The 16,029-nt window shown below is 36.4% G+C and overlaps 3 protein-coding genes across 6 annotated transcripts; all 3 read right to left on the bottom strand.

The window, feature by feature from the left end:
- Positions 1 to 207: 207 nt before the first annotated feature.
- LOC111435082 (ras-related protein RABB1b) lies at positions 208 to 4,437 on the bottom strand. Its single transcript, XM_023072417.1, has 6 exons — positions 4,184 to 4,437; positions 3,956 to 4,095; positions 2,232 to 2,314; positions 1,817 to 2,021; positions 1,656 to 1,724; positions 208 to 526 (listed from the first exon to the last, which is right to left on the bottom strand). Exons 1-6 carry the CDS (start codon positions 4,227 to 4,229, stop codon positions 434 to 436), a joined length of 636 nt encoding a protein of 211 aa, XP_022928185.1. The 5' UTR covers positions 4,230 to 4,437; the 3' UTR covers positions 208 to 433.
- A 1,246-nt stretch (positions 4,438 to 5,683) lies between these two features.
- LOC111435080 (proteasome subunit beta type-7-A) lies at positions 5,684 to 9,261 on the bottom strand. Its single transcript, XM_023072415.1, has 9 exons — positions 9,139 to 9,261; positions 8,530 to 8,692; positions 7,056 to 7,197; positions 6,870 to 6,966; positions 6,706 to 6,775; positions 6,525 to 6,629; positions 6,319 to 6,417; positions 6,146 to 6,233; positions 5,684 to 6,034 (listed from the first exon to the last, which is right to left on the bottom strand). The coding sequence occupies exons 2-9, from the start codon at positions 8,671 to 8,673 to the stop codon at positions 5,958 to 5,960; spliced, it is 822 nt and encodes a 273-aa protein (XP_022928183.1). The 5' UTR covers positions 8,674 to 8,692; positions 9,139 to 9,261; the 3' UTR covers positions 5,684 to 5,957.
- A 995-nt stretch (positions 9,262 to 10,256) lies between these two features.
- LOC111435078 (bromodomain-containing protein 4-like) lies at positions 10,257 to 15,363 on the bottom strand. 4 transcript variants are annotated; one of them, XM_023072411.1, is made up of 8 exons: positions 15,062 to 15,234; positions 13,300 to 13,589; positions 12,866 to 13,054; positions 11,937 to 12,026; positions 11,464 to 11,522; positions 11,068 to 11,215; positions 10,491 to 10,605; positions 10,257 to 10,451 (listed from the first exon to the last, which is right to left on the bottom strand). In XM_023072411.1, the coding sequence occupies exons 1-7, from the start codon at positions 15,126 to 15,128 to the stop codon at positions 10,531 to 10,533; spliced, it is 918 nt and encodes a 305-aa protein (XP_022928179.1). In that variant the 5' UTR covers positions 15,129 to 15,234; the 3' UTR covers positions 10,257 to 10,451; positions 10,491 to 10,530. The 4 variants fall into 4 exon arrangements, with proteins under 4 accessions (XP_022928179.1, XP_022928180.1, XP_022928181.1 ...); XM_023072412.1 differs by lacking the exon at positions 15,062 to 15,234 and adding an exon at positions 15,247 to 15,363 and having other exon boundaries at positions 10,257 to 10,605; positions 13,300 to 14,211; XM_023072413.1 differs by lacking the exon at positions 15,062 to 15,234 and adding an exon at positions 15,247 to 15,334 and having other exon boundaries at positions 10,257 to 10,605.
- Between the last annotated feature and the right edge of the window lie 666 nt (positions 15,364 to 16,029).

The following is a 16,029-nucleotide window of genomic DNA, read 5'->3' as shown; positions in this document are numbered from 1 at the left end:
CTTGGTTTGGGCTGTTACAGTGATGTTAAAACCAAATATCAGACTGTGCCAACAAAGATGCTGGGATCTTAAAGAGAGTTTAGATCTCACATCGGTTGAGACACAACGAAACAAATTTTACAATGGTGTGGAAACTACCTCCTAACAAAACTAACACGTATTTTAAAATCGTGAGGTGTAACGATCCCCCCAATTGAAGACCAGAAATACAGAATCAGAGCAAAATATTGTCAAGCAATTGCTTTGAGAGTCAGCAAAGTAATAGTTTTGCCAAGTAAGGGTTCTGAGGCACTGTACATTCAATGTTTTTTTAAAAGGGATACACAACAAAGAAGAAACTTAATCATGGCAGTTTGCACAAAGAGTAAAACGACTTGCACAAAAGGGTTCACTTCTTCATCATATACAATACTACTACTTCTTTGGTTCACAATTAGCTACAGCATCCACCTCTCTGTGCAACTGCTCCATCCCTTGCCCCCGATGGCCCTTGAGGGCGCCCGTAACCGACCTTGATCCCAGACGACTGCAAGAACCCACAAAATATCGTAAAAATTCTACTGTTCTTCATGGTCATAATGCATTAGGTTTTTAGAATAGAAGCTATGCTATTAAAAGTAGTTTAAGCTTAGAGAAACAGATATTATTTTATGCGAAAACATACTTTCATAAATGAACGAACACAGGAACTGTAATAGCCCAAGCCCACCACTAGCCGATATTGTTGTTTTTAGACTTTCCCTTACGAGCTTCCGCTCAAGATTTTTAAAAACCGTCTACTAAGAAGAGGTTTCCACACCTTTATAAAGAATGTTTCGTTCTCCTCTCCAACCGGTGTGGGATCTCGCAAGAATACAATAATATCACACAAGTAATCTCATTGGCAGCATCAATATCCTTGATCCGATTAGTTCTCTGACTTAGAGAGTAAAGATGGCTACCTAGCTATAATGGCATTTTCTCGACCCAACGCTCTGAAATGATTTGGGAGATAGTAGGAAATTATTGGAGACCACCTTAGTCAACGCCATTTGGGAAGATAAATACCCAAAAAAGCTCAAATTCCTTGATGGGAGCGCCTTATCAGGCCACCCTTTTAGTAATGAAAAGGCTATGCTATGGACTCCTATCATCACGGATTTTTCTTTGGAATCTTTGGAAAGAAAGAAATTGTAACAGCCTAAGCCCACCGCTAACAGATATTGTCATTTTTGGGATTTCCCTTTAAGGCTTCCCCCCTTAAAGGTTTTTAAAACACGTCTGCTAGGGAGAGGTTTCCACACCCTTATAAAGAATGTTTCATTCTCTTCCCCAACTGATATGGGATCTCACAGGCACCAAAGAGTCTTTTTGGACAAGGAGCTTCCTTTGGACGAACTCCTCAACTCGGTTATAAATCGTGCTCCCTACTATCATTTTTCTTCTTATAGTTATGGTACCCTTTTATCTAACTGGGCAAGCTTCTTGTAGTACTCTCGACGTTTCATCCCTTTGGTAATTTCAGACCTCAATCGAATTGTTTCTTATATTAAAAAAACCGGTAGAGCTATCTTTTTCTTTCGTTAGAGGTTCTATATCGCAAACCAGAATGGGTAGGTAGCATTGACAGGAAAATAATCTGCATTTCTTTACCACAAATGATAGACCCAACTTACCTCATTGGATACATCAAAGACACCTTCTTGAATATTTTGAAGTATTTTAGCTGCAGTCTTTATGAATGCCTGTACAATCAAACACCAAGATGAACTGAGAGAGAATCTAAGAGACAACTAGCCTTTTTAGAAGAGGCACATGTCAAATAAACAAAACTGACCTCCTCAACATTTTGAGCCGTTCTAGCAGATGCCTCTAAGAATAAGAGCCCATTTTCTTTTGCAAATTGTTCTCCCTCTTCCTTGCTTACAGCTCTTCGATGAGCGAGATCAGCCTTGTTCCCTACAAGCATAATTGACATGTTGGGATTTGCATGTTGCCGAGCGTCCTCCAACCAGCTTGCCAAGTGATTGAATGTCTCCCTCCTGGCAACAGAATCATGGGCTCATCTCAGATTTCTCAAAAAGAAAATAAATCAAATCCGTTCTAGCAGATTTCTCAAGATCAGAAGGTTGTGATGCAAAAATCCCAAGTGCAATAAAATATAGTCAACAATTAGAAAGAAGGGAAAGTTTTAAGATGATAAAAGAAGTAAAAGTTCATCCATCTATCCATTCATCCATTCACAAACTCACCTGGTAATGTCATAAACTAAGAGAGCACCAGCTGCTCCTCTGTAGTAAGATCTTGTGATTGATCTGAATGATTCTTGCCCAGCCTGCAATAAAGTAAAATGTCGTTACAGATCACCATCAACCTCAGAGTTCTAAAACACGTCTACTACGGAGAGGTTTCCACACCCTTATAGGCTTCCTTCCCCTCTCCAACCAATGTCTCACAGATTTTCAAGAAAGATAAACATAATCTGTTTTGACCATTACCAGAAAAGAATCTACTGTCACTGTTGTTTTAAAACATGTCTGCTAATGGCTTGCCATTTCTGTTTCCAAGATTATTTTAAAGAATGGATTAAATGATTTATATGAGAACGTTAATCCACAGATACCGGAAGAACTCTATTAATTCTAAAGTTGAAAACATAACATCCATGAGAACACAACTTCTAGAAAACAATTATTCGAACATTATAAGGATTCCAGTTAGTTAACTGAGGTATAATTATATGTTGGCTCTAGCGACCCCCTCGCAGTCAATTTGCCAATCTCAACCTACATTAAGAAGTAATAAAGAGTGGCTCGAAAATACCGCAAGGTTCCCCCCTGGTTGTATAACTTGGCTAAAAGTCAAAATTACATGGTAAGAAAGGTTTAGAAAGAAAGAAAAAAAAAAAAAAATTGCTATAACTTAGAAGATAGTGACCTATTCATAGCCAGAAAACCGAGGGCTTTCACCGCTATTAACAACCAAAATTCTGGAATTCGTGGGTTGGGTTGGGTTCTTCTATGCTTGGACCCTTCTTTAACATGCTAGTGACTACGAAGCAAGCTTTCGGAATTCAGCTGTTTTGACTTTGGAAGACTAAGGTCCCTAAGAATGGGCACTAGTCGTTTCGTATTTGGTCAAAATATGAGCTAATGATGGAAGTTACTGGCTCCAATAGACCATTAGATAAGGTGACAAATAGTGAGGGTGGGTCCAACCATCACACTACACATATAGACATAAATCTAAGGTCTTTCGTTTGGTCTCTTCGCCTTCTTTCAGGGCATTCATACCAACAACAATTAACTCGTCCAGTAGGGGGCACAGTACATACAAGACGACGAATCATTCTGCTGAAAACAGTTCCCTTCTTGCCCTTATGTCATAACCAGTGGGGGAAATTCTTTGATTTTCAAGAAACACAGGTCACTCAAAACATAACTTGTCCCCCATAATTCGTAACCGATACGGGTTAGCATAGACCACAGGATGACAAAAAAGATTCTTAATAAGAAAATATCTCATAATCCATTGTCAAATCATTTTCTTCTAGAAAACAACTTCCATAGAGATAAAAAGAAGAAACCAAGGCAAGAGGAGCTAAGCACAAAGAACAAAAAGATGAACTAGCCAGAGACCAAACCTACTCCCAAGAACTCTCCACAAGCCTCCAAGAATCAGTCACTAAAAGTCTCCAAGAATCTGTCACAAATAGCCTTAGCAAACTGACTTTCCCCTAATGATCCAAACATGAGCCATCTTGAAATCGATTGATATCATGAGTTTCTGGAGGGGTTTCTCAGGATCTAATCCTATCAGCTTAAAGTTCTTGGTACAATTCCTCACTTACAATAGAATCTTCCAGTTCATGTAACTTCCTGAATTTCTTTAATTCCCTTATACAATTCCTCTCGTTACACATATAAAAAGAAACTAAACTATGCAAAGATAAAGAGTACAAAGAATCAAAACTCACAGTATCCCATATCTGAAGCTTAACAGGTCGGCCATCGATGGTGACCATACGAGCACCAAACTCAACGCCAATAGTTAGATCGTGCACAGGCTGAAACCTCTTGTCCGTGAATTGCAACAACAAGCAAGATTTCCCAACACCTGTAATCCAAACAAAAACCCCAAATTCAAAGCAAATCCTCATAAACCCAGAAGATAAACACAATCAAAACAAAGATTCTGAACAAACCCGTATCGCCGATGATGATGTACTTGAAGAGGTAATCGTACGACATAACTAAACACAGAGATGAAATCAGATCAGCGGCGATATGAGTTCGGAAATTGATATGGAAACGGAAAGATTCAAAGAGAATGTGATTTGGAGAGGGAATTTAGCGAAGGGAAGAAGGTTTTTGACGTGAAAATGACCGACACGCAATGTGAAAATGGCCCCGCCAGCGCCGAAGGCCGAGGGAAATTTGGTTTAAAAGTGAGGTTTTAGTTGTGAGAATTTGGATTTTTATATTGTAGCGTGAAGGGAAACTTCTGGATATGGTGATGCCCATTTTTGTTCATTTCGTGGCCACCATGATTGCTGCTTTAATTCTTCATATTCTAATGGAAAGTTTGCAAAAAAACCCCTCACTTAATTGGGTTATTGCTATTATACCCTTTCATTTCAATCCATTTATCGAATCGTTTTATTAGATTCAATTGATCGATCAATTTAGTTTTCAAAAAAATTAGGTACAATTTTTCTCATTTTTCTATATGATCTGATTGCATGGACGTGAGGCATATCCGGGACTCTAAGTAGATGAAAGTGATGTACCTAGAACCGTTGTATTTGAAAGTGATGCATACTTAGAAAAACTTAGTGAAAGTTGTACATTCATAAAGGGTTTGATGTTCGTAAAAGTGATGTACATAGGACTACGCGTGCACGTAAGTGATGCATATCTAGGAGAAAAGAAAAGGAGTTGAAATGTAAAAGCAAGCTCCATATTTGCACATTATCGAGTCAATTGCTTCACTCCAACCTCAAATATAAGCTTACGATATTCGAGAATTTATGGTTCGATCCAAGGATCTCCATGAATTTAACCGCCTAAGAATTCTTGATTCCGATCTAGCACCCTAAGTATCTTCTTAAATTTAAACCGTTTCTTTGTCTCGTATTTTTAAAAAATGTTCCTCCCTTCTTATCGAGTTATTCTTAAACTAAATACTTAAATACTTGTCAGTAGCATAATAATAATGTATTGAATTGGATTAGCCTTTGAATATATAATATCATAGACCAAAGATAAAATGCTGAATTATCTATTAACTTATCCCCTAATACTTTAACAAAGATTTAGAAACTTATCCATTAAGTTTTCTCCCTAATGCATGAGACAAAATCATTAATTAAATTAAGAAAAGGAAACCTAATTATGTGAACCCACTTCACCTTTCATCATCTCATTTTCATCATTTTTAATAAGGGACACAATAATTCCAACAAAAAATCATCAAGTGCATGTTCGATGCAAAACTGTAACCGCCAAAGCTCACCGCTAGCAGATATTGTCCTCTTTTTGGACTTTCCCTTTCGAGGGTTTCCACACCCTTATAAATAATGATTTGTTCTCCTCGATCTCACAAAAATGGCTAGAAATGTGGTTGTGAGCTATTTTCTAGCTAAAGAGAGTCCCTTGGCTAACACATTTATCCATCAAATTCAAGATTCCGAGCAACGTTTTGTAAACGACACAGGTATCAATGATTGATCCTTGTATACGTTTAAATGTAAAGGATGCATAAGATCACACAAAGCGAAGTTTATCGAATTCTAAAGAAGTCAAGTGATTTGAACAAACTGGCTCTATCTAACAGCCCTCTTAGGTTGGAAATATTGATGAGTTTAAATAAGGTCATTGACAACATGAACGCAAGGCCAAACTAAATTTTCCAGTAATGTCCACTTGAGAAAAGGAAAAAGAACCATACTTTGAAATTCCCCAAGAACCGAAATCCTCTCACTCCTCCATAGCATCCCCTCCTTCAGTTATCTCAACCTTTTCCTTCAATGGCGTAATCTTTGTCAGCAGAACCTCTGTAATCAAAGAAAGCACGAGTCGGTCCGGGGGGTGGGGTGTTAAGGAATGGGGAAAGAGAAACAAAACGTTAAAGATGCAGAAGAGAATCGAGTATACAAGCGACTAACCCGTTTTCTTGGAGAAGGAATAGCCTTTCGAACTGACGTAGGTTCGGGGATTTGGCGAGAGGTGGTTTCGTAAATATTCCTTCTGGCCCTGCAACACCAAAAGAAAGGAACACATCAAAATTAAACGTACTTTTTAGATTCAATTTTTTCTCTATTTCCTAAAGATCACAAACCTTGGTGATAACACAAACATCAACGTTACTTCCACTTCCCAGATCATTAAATATTCCAGAACATATCGCCTCAGTAACAAGTTGAATCCCTTCTTCCCTCTGCAACAAAGAAATAAATGCCTCCAATCGATATGGCGTATAGAAAGAAAAAAAACAGTGCCACAACTAAGATACACCATGTGATTCAAATTCATCTGTTATCTTACAGTCATGCCTTCTTTGTACTTTGATTCAAATACAGACATTGCAGCTAGAGAACCTGATCCCATTGTAGCAAATGGCAAGGTGTCAGTTGATCCATGAGGATATATCTGCAGATGAAGTATAGCATTAAGAGATGGCAAGTTATATAACCTAAAATCATTTGTTTTCCAGAACAAAACTCACAGTGTGTAGATGAGGTCCAGTAACATCGACTCCACCGAGTACCAAAGCAGCTGATACGTAACCTCGATAGCTGGAGAACACAATGGATGAGAAGATTTAAATTTCATGCAACAGATAGATGGGAGACACAAAAAAGAAAAACCTAGAGGACAGAAAAAGACTACCCAAAAAGGTGTTTCTTGAGAAGGGTCAGTGCAGTAATAACCCTAGATTCTCGACCAGTGTGGTAGCGATGCAACTGCAATTGGGAGCTAACCATGTCTACAAAATTTGAGAATAATAGAATATGTTCAGTTCGAGAAACAATATTAACGGAACTTAACTTGTAGAAGCTAGATATCACCAATTACCTGTTACTGCCTCAGTGTCAGCAGCAGTTCCTGCACCACAACAATATATGTTTGGTGCCATGTAATGAATTTTCTCACAGTTTTTGTCAGCAACAATAGGGCCTTCAGTAGCTCGTGTATCTGCTCCAAGAACAACACCATCCTGAAGCAAATCAGGAAGATTTGAAAAAAAAAACATTAATTTGAATATATAGAAGAAACTTTGGTGCATAATAATTAAATTGAAAACAAGAAACCATGCAGTGACAAGTATTACATTTACTAACTATATGGACCAGGTTATTCAATCCAGTTATCTTTTCAAAAACGACGCACATGTTGACAAGGAGAGCAATTAAACACATCAATTTTTCATACAAAACAACCTATTTTAGTACAACTAAGACTTCTCCCCCGATAATTTTGTAGCTAGCTAGTGTTTGTGCAATTTTGTTGGGTCTTTGAGGTGAGAGGAACAATAGAATCTTTAGAAGGATTGAGAGGTCATCGGATAATGTCTCCGTTCCTTGTTTGATTTCATGTCTCCCTATGGGCTTTGCTTAGGTATTTAAGGTTTTTTGTAGCCATCCTTTAGGTCTTATTTTGCAAAGTCCCTTTTATAACTTGGCTCCTATCGTTTAGGTTGTTTTTTTTGTATACCCCTTGTACTTACCTTCATATAAGGCAGATCTGCTATAGTTCAACATATAGGTATTAGGGGCCATCTTACTATATCGATAGCATGACTCGTAATGTCTGTAGTAATTCAAGCCAATCTTTCTTCATAGTTTTCTCTTCCAAAAGTTCAAACCATTACACTGTATTTATACTGAACATGGACCGAGTTACATTTGACACAAGTTCAGTCTGCTATAGGAAGGCAAAGGTGCTCAACACAAAAACACAAGTTTCCCATACACTCCTAAATTACATTTGGAGTAATTAAAAGGAACATTGCTCCTTACAGAAGGCCATCAATGTCAATACACAACCTCAGACTCAATAGCCGAAAGATCAATTAATGCAAGCTAAAAAAGGTCAATTTTCTGAAACTGATAACGTGATACAAGAGAACTCAAATGACAGAAAGGAAAAGGATTGTTCCATATATCTATTAAGGTGGTTATGGATTTGCGACAAGAAATGAAGCCTAATTTTAGGGTTACCGACCCTTTTAATCCAGTCCATATATTGTCTTTTTCGGGAGCTCGAGGAAATGTATCTCAAGCACACCAATTAGTAGGTATGAGAGGATCAATATCCAATCCACAAGGACAAATGATTGATTTACCCATTCAAAGCAATTTACGTCACGGGCTTTCCTTAATGGAATATATAATTTCTTGCATCCTTAATGGAATATATAATTTCTTGCTAAGGAGGCGTAAAGGAGTTGTGGAACACAATTAATGACCTTTAGGACATCATTTATCCGGAAAAAAATTTGAAAAACAATAAGATCGAATTGTGTAACACCCTAAATGTAGCAAATTACCTTGAATATTAAACCGACAATGGTAGTTCCAGTCTTGAGGTAAGTCGGAGATGTAAGACCCTTCTTCGAAAGCATATCATTTCTTCTGCAGAGATCAAAACTAAACCCACCTTTGGGAGGAACATCAATCGCAGAGCTAGACATAGCTAAATTTCAAGTGAACCTGCAAAGTTATAATTACAAATGAAATGATATGCTAACTTATAATTAAAGATGGCATAAACGAAACAAATTTCACAAGCAAAATCTCGAAACCTCAAACCAAGACTAGAAGGTCGCGATACATTCCCAACTTATAATCACAAAATATCCAGAAATCTAACATGAAAAAGTAGAAAGAAAGAGAAACAAATCCCTAATGCTAACACAATCCCACACCGAATCCTTCATGCAATACAATATCAAAGAATTTACACGCTAAGCGTTGTGATTCCTTCATTGGATGATCTAATCAAAACCTAAGAAATTTCTTCTACAAAGCTGTATCTCAAATTCCTAATTCGCTGCAATCCATAACCAGGAGCCAACAGATTAAAATGCCAGCGTCAAATTCTTTGATACGAAGAACAAAAGAACTGGAGGATTCAGATTTGCAGAAAGAAAACGAACCTGAAAACGAGGAACGTGGAAGATCCAAGTTGGCGGAGCAGCGAAAGTTCGAGTGAGGTTTTAGCGAGTTACCTCCCCTTCTCGTTTCTCTGTCTAAAAAGCAAATAGCTTGCAGAGAAGGAAAAGACTTTCTTTAAAAAAAAAAAAAAAAAAAAAAAAAAAAAAAGGAAGATGAAAATTGAAAATTGGGCCACAAACTTGTGCAAAATCAAAATTGGGCCACAAACTTGTGCAAAATTAAAATTGGGCCACAAACTTGTGCAAAATTAAAATTGGGCCCAAACGGTGTATTTTGATAATTTATTATTATTATTTTTTAATTACGCTCATGAACACTAAAGATATGCAACTTTTCCTTTGCCTTAGACTCGATTAGAACAAAAGTAAGAAGAAGGAGGCGGAATGGGGAATGGAGAAAGGAAAGGGACAAGGGCAGACAGCCTTCGGGGGTAGGGTAGGGTACTAAAGGTCCTCGACCTTCCGAGCGATTTTTCTTTTGGGCAGGTGTTCACCATTGGATCTCGTCAATACAGCCCCCATAGTTTTCGTTATTGAGAGATATATATATATATATATATATTTTTATGGGTAATCTGCTCCCATGTTGAGTCAAATCTAAACTCAATCTCTTTCGTCTCTCAGAGAGCACACTAGTTGAGGTGCCTTGCGTGATTCTACTGTATTTTTTATAGGGGTGAGGTTGAGTATCACTATTGCTTGAACGTTCATGTGGTTATTTAGAAATAATGAGTCACGAATATTATGGGATAGAAGTGAATGTATATACGACGTTGTTATGCATGAAAGATCTTCTAAGTTGCATAATATGAACAAACATGAATTTTTGTCTGTGAGACCTCTTGTTAAGCGTGTTTCTTTTTAAAAGATTTTTTTTTACTACATAAAAGTGATGTACATGGAGTCAATGTGTATGAAAGTGATGCATACGTAATGAGGCGTAAGGTGCAAGAAAGTGATGCTGCCTTGAGTTTGATGTACATGAACCACCTAACCACCTATATGAAAGTTATGCATATCTCGAGAAAAATAAAAGAAGTATGAAACCAATGCCAAAATTGAAGTTCTACCACAGTGACGATCATAGTATGCATATAATAGCAATTCCAATTTGGTCGTGTTTTAGAAGTCAGTCATATTTAATAAATATAACAAAGCTAAGAATGATTTTAGTCGTTCAAACTAAAAGAACGTGTTCTTATCCTCAAAATCAACCACAATTCAAGTTAAGATATGAGCAGCCACCTCCAAAATCCTAGAAACAAAGAGAGGAGGGGCTTCTAAACTTCTTCAAAGGCAGAGCATGAAGGCATCATGCATCATCTTCTTTCAAAAATGATTCTTGGAGCCGCAAAAACAAGAGGACAAAGTTATTCATTGGGATGCTAGCTTCTTTGCTTTCTCAACTGCTACTACATAGTAATATAATCTCCACAGAGTGGTGTTATTCTACACAAGAAAAAGAAAAAGAAAGAAAGATTCAATCCATGGTCACGTATGGTTTCGTTGAACACATCTCTTTGTGGGAAAGACTCGCACTCTTTATTAAAACTAATCGAGAAGAGATTACAAGACACTTTGTAGAAACTACTTGTTGAGGATTGTTGGGAGTGAGCCCACATTGGCTAATTCAGGGAATGATCATGAGTTTATAAGTAAAGGAATACATCTCTCCATTGGTACGAGGTCTTTTGGGGAAGCCAAAGCAAAGTCATGAAAGCTTATGCTCAAAGTGGACAATATTCATACTATTGTGGAGAGTTGTGATTCCTAACATTACTGCACCCGGTGCAAAATAATTAGCTATCCTTATTCCTAAAATACCTAAATTATTTTTCTAAAATGCACGGACAATTGTCTCATACGTTTAACCTTATTTGATCTTATTTGATGATATTATGTTTCACTTACCACTTTATCCAAATCAATATGGATTTCATAAGAGGAATCCGTTTCGTCTGTCATATGTTGGATGATTTCTGCGACACGGCCAAGATTTTGGGGTGGAAGCACCTGAATCATTTTCTGAAGCTGTTCCTTTTCCTTGAAGGTCATAGGCCTGAAAAAGAAAGATGATTGTTAACCAGACAGATTGAAAAGAGAAGTTTAATGACTCATTTGGGTTGTAGATGCTGTAAGCAATTTGTTCATGGAACTCGTTGGTTGAAAAAAACCATCAAAGAAGTTGATACTTTTACGAAATACCTAAGTTTGTACATAATAAACTAAACGAGAAAGGCCTCATAGCGATCGACTCCATTAATCGAGCACGATACATATCAGTCTCTCTATAACTTGATGCAGTACCTGCAATTTGATGTTACAGAATCAAGAACTTCCTCAAGCTGTTGCTCCATGTGTCCTAGCTGAAAAACCACTATTCAATGTTAATCAGCAGTTTAAGTATAAGAACTGTGGTGTAATAGAAGTATTAAAACTGGTGGTATAGGAATTTTATGAATGGTAAATCATCGACAAGCACCAAGAAAAGAAGAAACAAATTATTTAGTGTTTCATTTCGATATTAACTGTGAAATCCATTGTTGCGTCAGAAGAAGGATAGCTATACTGATCTGGTATACTCTAAAAACACCCTCGATATAATGTTGACGATCTTACAAAGATAAAATTTCCGTTAATTTTCATTTACTGATCTCGTCTTTTACGATGGTGTAATAGAAGTATTAAAACTCGACAATGCACAACATATTACCCAAAGCAATTGAATGAGCGTGCAATATAAATCAAAGCAAAAGGGAATATGGATAATAGAATGTTACTTTTCCAGACAGTTCGCTTGAAAGATTTGTCACTATTGCTTCGATCTGCTCACTATTATTCTCTAGAAAGAACTGCAATTCATCATCTATCTGGCATGAAAGAATGAAAGATAAGCAAAAATATAGAGTTTGAGGTCTGCGCAAAACTAGATCATCACCATGCATTGTTATGCCAACAAAATACATTTTGACTACCTGACAAAGAAAATTGACAAACTACATCAACGTATAACAAAATTTCTAGATCCATTATTTTCTTCCTTCTTAGGACACAAAGCACACAAATGTTTGTCAAACTTGCTAAAAGCCATTAAGGGAAGGGTGAGAGGAGGTTCAAAACCCTTTTCCCCCTACTAATGGAGGATCATAATATGGAATCATGGGGTGTAGTCTATGTAACAAGGTATTGAACAGCACGCAAAGGGCTTCCCAAAGATCATTTAACTAGGACGTTAGAAGCATGAAACCTCCCACCCCCGAGATTTCATCTCTTAAATTAAGGAGCTGAAGAGGTTAGAGAGGAACTAAGAAATCGGCATTTGAGGGAGAAAAAAACAAGTTAAGCATTAATCAATTGCATGCCAAATGAACAACTATCTCTTGGCTTCTCCCAAACAAACAGCTCAATGCTCGTAAATAAGAATATTTATGCCGTAAAGCTCAAAATACCATGATCAGCATATGACTCAAACTCAAACAAATTGTACAGGTTTCAACCTGAATCTAGATTTAGCTTATTGAGTGAAAAGCTATTTAGGGTCATCCAGAAAGATTCTATTCACCCAAGTAGTACAACTCAGAAGAAGTTGAGGGAAATACATCAGTTAACTTTCCACCATACTATTAACTTCTACTGTAAATCAAAATGCAGGTTAGCATAACGACCATCCAGAGAGAGAGAGAGGATGGGAATTAAAATAAAACTTTACCACTCTACTACTTCCAAGACTACCACAATTCTTGTGCGCAGATAGGCTGGTTGAAGAGGATGAGGATTTGAGTTTCTTACAAGGAGCTTGCTCTGCATCATTCATAACTATTTTGTCTACATTTTCCAAGTTCTTTTTGGATCTCAAATCTGACTTCAATTGTTGGATAGATAGAGCAGGCCCGAGCATCTGCAGCAGCACGATATTTAGAATTGTAAGTGGAAAACCATTAATTCAATCAACTAATTGTCATCTTGAGATTGAACTGAATTTAAGAGAAGAAACAAAGAAAAACAGAGAAAGAAAGAAAAAGATGAAGTTTACTCCACGATTCATAACAAGTTATTAAATTATCAAGCAAACAACAAGCCCCATGTCAGGTTAAGCTCAACAGCCTGAAACGTAGTAACCCAATTATCTTTGCCACTAAATACCTCATTTACTTCTTCTGAAAGAATAACAGCACTCTGCCTGAGCAATGCCTTCAGTTTTTCTTTCTTAAAATGAGAGAGCTTACGTCCCATGCTATCACCAAATGAAGATGAAGCTTCAGACATCCGTGAATCATGTGAAGAAGAAGTAGAAAGCAGATTATCCTCTTGAGATAACAAATCTATAACTTCCCGTCTGAAGTAACTGAAGTAATCAGGACCGAGTTTATCTTGGCCAGCTGCATCAGATTGATGCCTTGACATAACAAAGCAAAACCAGAGAAGACCGCACACTGCGTTAAATTTGCTAAGGAGTTAAAATCAGAGATCTGAACTAGCCTTCCTTCAAGGAAGGAATCCACAAGCATATTAAATTCAAAGAAGGATCGGTAAATATATCAAGACTGCCCAAGAGCATAACATGGATATAATGTTGTAAGTTGTCATGAAGTTGTATTTCCATAACTCTTATAACCTTTCATATGTTTCATATTCTCATTTATTTTGGTTATTAACTCTTTATAACCATTATGGTTCATATTCTTGTTTATTTTGGTTATTAATTCTCATTTAGTTCATAACTTTTTTGGTTAGTGTATGAGAATTAGTATTGCTAGGCCAAGCTTTGGTAGATGTACAAAGAAAGTTGCAGCTGATGATCGAGATTATTCCGAAGGCTCGCTCTCTTTTCATTCGGAACCCAGCTTCACCACTCTATCTCACTGTGGCTCTGAGCTTTCTTTCTCCTGAACCTGAAGTAAAGACGAACCTCAAGCTATTTGAAGAGAACCTTTACTCCTCTCTTTGTTGTCGAGTAAATTCATTCATTCAATCCTGAGCCTCTGCTTCTTTCTTCGGGTTTCGAGACTCAACTCAACAAGATTTCATTATCCTTCACTTCCAACTCAGGTTTCACTGTAACCAAAAACTTAGTGGATGAGAATTAGTATTGCTAGGCCTATATAAGCTTGTCTAGCATTGTTTTGAGATGCAAAGTTATTGTCATTTTGTATTTGCTTAAAGACAATCAGGAGGAATTTTGTTGAGAGACTTTGTAGTGTGAGAGTGTGAGAGATACACTTATAAACACTTTGGTTAGAGTGATTGGCTACCACCCATAGATGTAGGGAATTTCTTCTATCCGAACCACGTAAATCTTTGTGTCTCTTAGTTTAATTTCTGTTTGAGTGTGTGAGTATGATCGATCTTGCTTCCATTTCCGCTATAACAATAGGGTATTAGAACATTTTTGGTCATGACATTACGGTACAACAAATAACTTACATCTCTTCCCATAATAACTGGGAAGAAAATAGAACACAGAGGAGTCTCAGCGCTCCCCTTCTTTGAAAACCCCAAAGGGGATAGAACAAGTAAATGCACTTTTCAATCCACATTCTCACCAAGTACAAGAAAACGCAAATACTCATCAAAATCTCACATAATAGAAAATCAGCATCGCGATGATCTTAGTATCAAAAGCCAAAACTAGTAATAAGCGTTCGATTAAAGGCAACAAAATCCCGTATCTCTAACTGCGTCCTCGCCATCCCCGAGCATTAATACGTACAATCATAGAAACATTTCAGAAACGAAAACTACGACTCATTGAGCAAAAATCTCGAGTAAAACAATCTATCGAGTACTTAATCTGCAATAATTTCTTCAGGAAGTTAACCAGAAACAGGAAGCTAATAAATATCAACATAAATTCCCCAAATAACACAGAAACAGAAACAGAAAAGTGAAGCAAATCTCTCCAAACCATAGCTTCGCAGAGATAGAACGATACTAACGTACTTCAACTCATAAACGAAGAGGAAAATTTCCATTCTCGGGAACCAAACAAATCACAGTACAAGTAAATTAAATCAACCAGTTAAAAAATGATTCGAAAAATCGGAAAAGAACAAACAAGAGAGAGGGAGAGTATAGAGAAGATAACGTTACAGAGAAACGCGAGATGATCGGAGAGATTGAAACTTCTGGATTCAGTGGAAGTGGAAATGAATATCTCGTAACATAATTCTAATGATTTACGAATTTCGAATGTTTAAGGTGTTCCTATTTGAGTTGGATTGAATTTTTTTTTTTCTTTTTGAAGAATATAATATTTATCAAATAATGAAATCAATCTAATTTAATCGATAATTTTTTATAGTTGTATTGTTTTTAATTTAAAATTTTATTTATAATAAAAATAAAATATTAATTCATAAAATATCTATTTAATTAAAATTTATAACTTAATTATAATATATTTTGAAAAATCAGGTACAAAATAAATAAAATTTATTTTTAAGAGTGAATAAACAATAAAATAATAATTATGAAATTAAAAAATATATATGGACATATAATTAATCCGTAATAATAATGTATAATTTAATATTAATAATAAATTTAGATTAATTTCAACCCAATCTAATTTTAGAATAATTTAAATTATATAAACTAAAATTCAATATTAAAAAAAACAAAAAAACAAAAATTAAAATAACATTTTAACTAAAAAATTATTAGTATTGTTTTCGAAGATTCTAAATATGCTATCAAATTATTTAAAAATTATTAAATATGCAGCATGTAGCTCCAATTGATAATTTCTCTGCCCTGTTTTCCAAAACTTTCTTCTTGAATCGAGGCCAGAAGCTTGAGCATACGTCGCTTGGTTGTAGGCGACGCAAGAACGAATAAACTTAACTCATTTGTTGCTTGGAAGTGAGTGCCGCA

Source organism: Cucurbita moschata, unplaced genomic scaffold, assembly GCF_002738365.1.
Source record: "Cucurbita moschata cultivar Rifu unplaced genomic scaffold, Cmos_1.0 Cmo_Scf00048, whole genome shotgun sequence".
NCBI classification, from domain to species: Eukaryota; Viridiplantae; Streptophyta; class Magnoliopsida; order Cucurbitales; family Cucurbitaceae; genus Cucurbita; species Cucurbita moschata.
Note: the sequence above shows the minus strand (reverse complement) of the source record. Positions and strands in the feature narration are given on the sequence as shown.

Coding starts and splice junctions, on each gene's coding strand:
- LOC111435082 (XM_023072417.1), bottom strand. CDS start 4,229: ATGTCGTACGATTACCTCTTCAAGTACATCATCATCGGCGATACGG. Junction 4,096..4,183: donor CATCATCATCGGCGATACGG/GTTTGTTCAGAA, acceptor TTTGGATTACAG/GTGTTGGGAAATCTTGCTTG. Junction 2,022..2,231: donor TTAGTTTATGACATTACCAG/GTGAGTTTGTGA, acceptor TTCTGTTGCCAG/GAGGGAGACATTCAATCACT.
- LOC111435080 (XM_023072415.1), bottom strand. CDS start 8,673: ATGTCTAGCTCTGCGATTGATGTTCCTCCCAAAGGTGGGTTTAGTTTT. Junction 7,198..8,529: donor TTGTCGGTTTAATATTCAAG/GTAATTTGCTAC, acceptor GATTTGCTTCAG/GATGGTGTTGTTCTTGGAGC. Junction 6,967..7,055: donor TGACACTGAGGCAGTAACAG/GTAATTGGTGAT, acceptor CAAATTTTGTAG/ACATGGTTAGCTCCCAATTG.
- LOC111435078 (XM_023072410.1), bottom strand. CDS start 15,128: ATGGAAATTTTCCTCTTCGTTTATGAGTTGAAGTACGTTAGTATCGTT. Junction 13,590..15,061: donor TCTATCTCTGCGAAGCTATG/GTTTGGAGAGAT, acceptor AATTTAACGCAG/TGTGCGGTCTTCTCTGGTTT. Junction 12,027..12,865: donor GTCTTGGAAGTAGTAGAGTG/GTAAAGTTTTAT, acceptor CTTTCATGCCAG/ATAGATGATGAATTGCAGTT.